At 39.0% G+C, this 6,000-nt stretch overlaps 1 protein-coding gene across 3 annotated transcripts in view; it reads left to right on the forward strand.

Moving 5' to 3' along the window:
* Positions 1 to 6,000, forward strand: part of DAP3 (death associated protein 3) — a 47,317-nt gene that overhangs the window by 2,406 nt on the left and 38,911 nt on the right. For 2 of the 3 annotated variants that reach the window (XM_085890695.1, XM_085890697.1), the window contains exon 2: positions 4,746 to 4,792. In XM_085890695.1, the coding sequence (XP_085746821.1) occupies positions 4,746 to 4,792 (47 nt within the window). Of the gene's footprint in view, positions 1 to 4,513; positions 4,596 to 4,745; positions 4,793 to 6,000 lie in introns of those variants that run through there. The other variant, XM_085890698.1, reaches the window with a different exon arrangement.

Here is a 6,000-nt window from a genome sequence, read left to right on the forward strand (position 1 = left end):
CCTCGCCAAGAAACTGCTTCGGCAGCATCGACGTCACAGAGAATGGTACTGCATGTCAGAATTAGAGAATATCGAACAAGTAACGATTCACATCAAGCTGTTCAAGAGCCCTTCCAGACTGGACATAACAAATTAGAGTTATTACCCTGCACGCGCGTGTGAAACGAAAAGTGGGGTTCATCAATCGGTCTACTTTGTCTGTCTGTCTGTCTGTCTGTCTGTCTGTCCCTCCACAAACGTCAGTTTATGATCGAGGAACAATTTATTTACATTGAATGTTATATTTTGAACACAAATGGGAAAACGAAGCTAGAGTTTGTTACTGAATTGGAACAGGCCATTGCCTATTTCTCTCAATAGTCTGAACATGGCATTATTTTATCCTTTTTGGTTTTCGTGGTCCGAAATTATACAACTGTTCAAAGCTATACCAATGCTGGAAAGCAATGATCACAACGACCTCATTGATCAACCTGTTTGAACACTAAGAGTTTCATGAATTGAAGAACCACCTACTCCCCCAACCCCTCTCCCCTCCAAGAAAGAAGGAATAAAAAAACTACAAAAACCCCACAAAACAAACAAAGAAAACATTTAGCATTTTTCTTTTTTTATATAAATTGGTCTGGTCTGGTTTGGTGTTGATGTAGCACAGGCATGATGGGCTGAATGGTCTCCTGCGTCGAATTTCCTTGTGTATCCTTGTATGTAGTTTTTGGCGCACTTTTGTTCTGAATTCGTCCCGATCCCACGTGCTTAAAGAGGAGTGAGATAATATTGTTACTCTGTCTGCCTGTCTGGCAGTTAAACAAGATTTAAAATCATTACAAGCAAGAAACTTACTGTTTATAAGGAGGTTACAAAGGACACAAACAACAGAGACAAATAACTAATGTGACGTGCTAAATTGGCTGATGTAAAAGACGCTGCATCAATGATGGTAAACTTGTGAAATTTTTATTTTCTGTAACCTTAAAAAATTTTCGTTTTAGTTTTTTTAGCTCGCCTGTTCGAAGAACAGAGCTATAGCGATACCCCCGGCGTGAGCATAAGCATCAGCGTGAAAATGTTAACATTTTTGGTGCAAGCTATTTTTTCCTTTCTAATGTTTTTATCGACCACACTATTTTTTTCTCCGCCCGATATATATATATATATATATATATATATATATATATATATATATATATATATATATATATATATATATATATATATATATATATATATATATATCGGGGCGTATTATGTCGTCCGTCTGTCTGTCTGTCTGTCCGTCCGTTCCTGTCCGCACTCTAACTCCCAAAGTTTTGAACTTTCACGTTTCATATTTGGTACATAGGTACCGACTGTGGAGACGGTGTGTCGTGACATACGTTTGTCATCTAAAGTGGTTGCCATGGCAACCAGGATGCTGTTTCCATCCGTTCCTGTCCACACTCTCACTCCCAAAGTTTTCAACTTTCACGTTTCATATTTGGTACATAGGTACAGGCTGTGGAGACGGTATATCGCGACATACGTTCGTAATCTAAAGTGGTTGCCATGGCAACCAGGATGCTGTTTTCCACGTAATAGCACAATTCTGTATATACCTTCTTGTTCGGGTGTATATTGTGCTCACTTGTGCTCTTTTTACTGATTACAATACACAAATACATATCTTGCTTTAAAATTATTTGGATCAGACTTCACTGCAGTGCTTTATAAAAAAAATATTAATTATTAGACTCGTCTTTTAAAAACGATAAATGTATAAACAGACGAGCATTGGGTGGCTTTGACACCAACTCTGGTTAATGATTGGAACAGTTTTACACAGGAAACTGTCGAGGCAAAGAATGTCAGTGTTCAAAAGGGAGACTGCATCGACAAAGGTTCTTGACCAACAGTCTTTAATGGACGCGCAGAGCTTTTTTCTGTTTTTTTTTTTTTACAGTGGAGTTCTACTCAACCCTGATGAACAGACCAGGATAAGTACAGGATACTGCCTTACCTACCAGGGGTTTCCTTAGAAGCCGGTTACCGGCAACCCGCAGCCGTCTACTCAGAGAAAAAATGTCAAAGGTCGCCGCCTACTTACTTCAGCGCCAATTTTTCGATTTTTTTTTTTTTGTCACCACGAAATCTCTACATCCCCCTGTTTTGAAATCCGAGGAATGGAATATGGTTTCCTTAATGAATGCTAGTTCATCTACACTATTATTATGTCACACACTGACTTCAGATTGCTCACTGTACTCCACCATATGCAGTATCATCTCCCTATTAAGAACTAAGGTATGGCCCAAATGTTGCTAAAATGCCTCTCTTTTAAAGTGCTAAGCTACTCCATCTTCCAGACACCTTGGTGTGCCCTAAACCATGTCCTTAAATTAATGAACCTTGTTTAAAAGCTGCTTGAACTAACTATACAGTATAGCTGAATTTCAGTCAACCAGTCAGTCAGTCATTATGTTAATGCAACTATATGCAGTGCAGGCCTAACCACTTGTTTTGGTGGAGTTTTCCACCCCAACAGCATGATAATATGAGAACTATTTCATGTCAGAAATCGTGCTAGAATGCATCTCCAGCCATCTAGGATCTTCCGGCTTCCAGGGCCCTGGCCAGACAGCTGCGCTCGCTTTGCTCGCGGTGATGGTAACCTGCTACTTTTTAATGATAGCCTCCTACTCCAAGAAATAAGGAAACCCCTGCCAAATATCCCATACCTGATGTGATGTGATGTATAAACTGACAATATAAATTAGTAATTTCCTTCAAGTTCTTCCCAATTGTCACAGTTTTACCAAGCAACGCACTGACCGTGAAATGCTTATACAGTCCCGAGAGTCTCCAATGCTTGTCTTCCAGAATTGCACTCGCATACGTGCATTTGACCCAGGGCATGAATGAGCAGATATCGATCACAACAACTGCAATTAAAGCAGAATTACTTCCTGAATTGCGATTGCAGTTGTGGATAATCACATTCTGAAATGGACCGATATAACGGGCCATGTGTTTGTTCATTAATGATGGAAGTTTTGACTCCCATCCACCTTAGATATTTCATACATACCCCTGGCCTTTTCCCTCAACTATTTTATCCGAACCTTCTTGACCCACTCTCCCCAGTTCCTCCAAATCTTGACTTAACTTTGTTACCTCCACCGCCAAAGGTGGAAGGAGGTTATGTTTTCACCCCTTTCTGTCTGTCTGTTTGTTTGTTTGTGTGCAGGATATCTCGAAAAGTTGTAGACCGATTCGGATGAAATTTAGTGGATAAGTTGGGTGTCTAACAAGGATGAATTGATTCGATTTTGGTGAAAATCTGGATCTGGATACTCAAATTTTTTTTAAGTGATTGTTCACCATTAAGAAATGAGGCCAAAAACGATATATAGCACAATATCTCAAAAAGTTATGTATGGATTCGGATGAAATTTAGTGGGTAGGTTGGGTGCATAACAAGGATGAACTGATTAGATTTTGGTGAAGATCCAGATCTGGATCCGATAATTTTTTTAAGTGATTCTTCACCAATGAGAGATAGTGCTAAAACAATACATACCTCGATATCTCAAAAAGTTGTGTACGGATTCAAAATGACTTGGTGGACGGTTGGGTTTGTGACGAGGACGAATTGGTTCGTTTTTGGTGAAGATCCGAATCTGAATCTGGATCCGATAATTTTTTCGTGATTCTTCACCATTGAGAGATGAGGCTAAACTGATGTAGAGCACAATATCTCAAAAAGTTGTGTACGGATTTGGTATTGGTATTGGTATACCTTCTAATGGTATTGGTCATATGACTTAATAACAATTGTTTGGTATAGCCCGTTTCAGCAGATATTGCTTTTCGATGAAATTAAAGTATATTTATCATCAAAAAGGATATGGAATGACCAAAATGTCTGGAGTAAAGGCTATTTGGTTGTGGGAGAATCAGAATATTTATATCGACTGGGATTTAAGTCTGTTCACTGAACTGTAACAAACCATTGCCTATTAGTCTGAACGTGGCGTTATTTCGTCCTTTTTGGTTTTTGTGGTTCCTAAATTTGGCGATTGTTAAAAGTTTTACAAACGCTTGAAGGCAATGATCACAACGAGCTCTTTGGTCAACCTGTGTGAATACATCGAGTAACTTTTCGTAGGTTGGTGGGATTAACATAAATTGAAGTTGTCCATTTTTGTTTATATGTACTGTATTCAAAATCGGTGCTCATAGATGAAAGAGTTGACAAAAAAGGGCAAAGTGGTAACAAAGGGGCCACATTTGGATACAACAAGCAAGGGAGTGTGCTCACATCAAAAGAGGAAAGATCGAGGAGGAAGAAACAGTGATCTGCAACTATTATTGAGTGTTGGAAATTGAGATTTATTTATTGTATACAAAGTCGAGGCTCATGGAGAAGCTGCAACATATAACGGATCAAGACATAGACAAAACAAAGGGAGACTTGAACAAATAAGGGATGTGGGGAAGAATTGGGAGAGGGGGGGGTGGGAGGTAGGAGAGGTCACGTCAGGTGAACAAGATGGATACAGAAGCAAACTTCGAGGAAGGAGAAACTGGAAATTTGGAAAGATGTGGGCTTGTGGAAGGTGAATGGGGGTAGAAAAGATCATGCTTTTGGAGGAGGGATGATCTGAGCATTATTTAATTGTAACAACATAATTCATTAAATAAATAATTACAATGAGTGTTGTGATTCCATTTGCTTATTTGTACAAATTTTTTTTCCCCACTTTTAGGCATGCTCCGGAAGTGCTTTGTGCGATTATGCAAAAGTCGACAGTTGGTAAGTTTAAACTCCGCATTTGAAATCGAAATAACCTTTTGTAGAACTGCTTGTTTTACCTTGCAGCGGAAGAAACACTTTTCCCCTTTTGCAGATTTTAATTTTCTGGGGAACAAAGAACAAGTGTTAAAATAATCTTTCAAAAAACATTACAATTTACACCTTTTTTGTTTTTCCTTTAATCCCCATGCACATGTCTGAAATAACCATCACAGTCGCGAACATCATGTTTTTTTTTTCGAGGCAATTGAATACAATGTTTAATGAATGATGGATTATAGAAGGAAAATGTGACCACAAACAAGGTTGTAAATGGATTTGTTCGAAGGTAATTTTGTAATCTCTGTTGACTTTCATCTCCTGTTTGTGATGGTCGTGCGATCACTTTGTGAAGGCCATTTGGCTGCCATGATAATATCTGTACGGACACATAGACCTGGTGGTGCCTTTCTCCTCACTGCGGATGTGTTACTTCGCAGCAATGACAATTAAATCCATTCCAGTGAGGGCAATGCAACAAGGCTTTCTCGATTGAACGACCAAGCCGCTCTTCCATTAGTGATACAAAGTAGGAAATGTGTGGGTATTGTGATATGTTTGACAATACCACGACTTTCGAAATGACGTGTGAATGTGAAACGAGGCCTTTTGCACGTGCGTTGCGCGTTTCTTCAGTGACTCGATTCTGCTCGCCGAGCGCTTTTAACCTGCCGTTGCTAACGCATAATCCGTCATTTGAATAATCTTTTCAATATAATTTTCAGCATTTTGACAAAGGAGTGGCAATTTCAAGATGGTTAATCATAATTGTTCTGTTCCGAAATGCAAATTGGACGAATGGAAATGGAGGAATACGAGAAATATCCATTGATGATAGGTGCTGAGTTCGTAACATTTATTTTTCGGACAAGCGAACAGCGGCTGTGGACATAACACACACACAGATATACACACACACAGATATACACACACACAGATATACACACACACAGATATACACACACACAGATATACACACACACAGATATACACACACACAGATATACACACACACAGATATACACACACACAGATATACACACACACAGATATACACACACACAGATATACACACACACAGATATACACACACACAGATATACACACACACTGATATACACACACACAGATATACACACACACAGATATACACACACACAGATATACAC

Source organism: Eptatretus burgeri, chromosome 8 (assembly GCF_056783735.1).
Source record: "Eptatretus burgeri isolate ZD-2024b chromosome 8, Ebu_testis_v1, whole genome shotgun sequence".
Taxonomy (NCBI): Eukaryota; Metazoa; Chordata; class Myxini; order Myxiniformes; family Myxinidae; genus Eptatretus; species Eptatretus burgeri.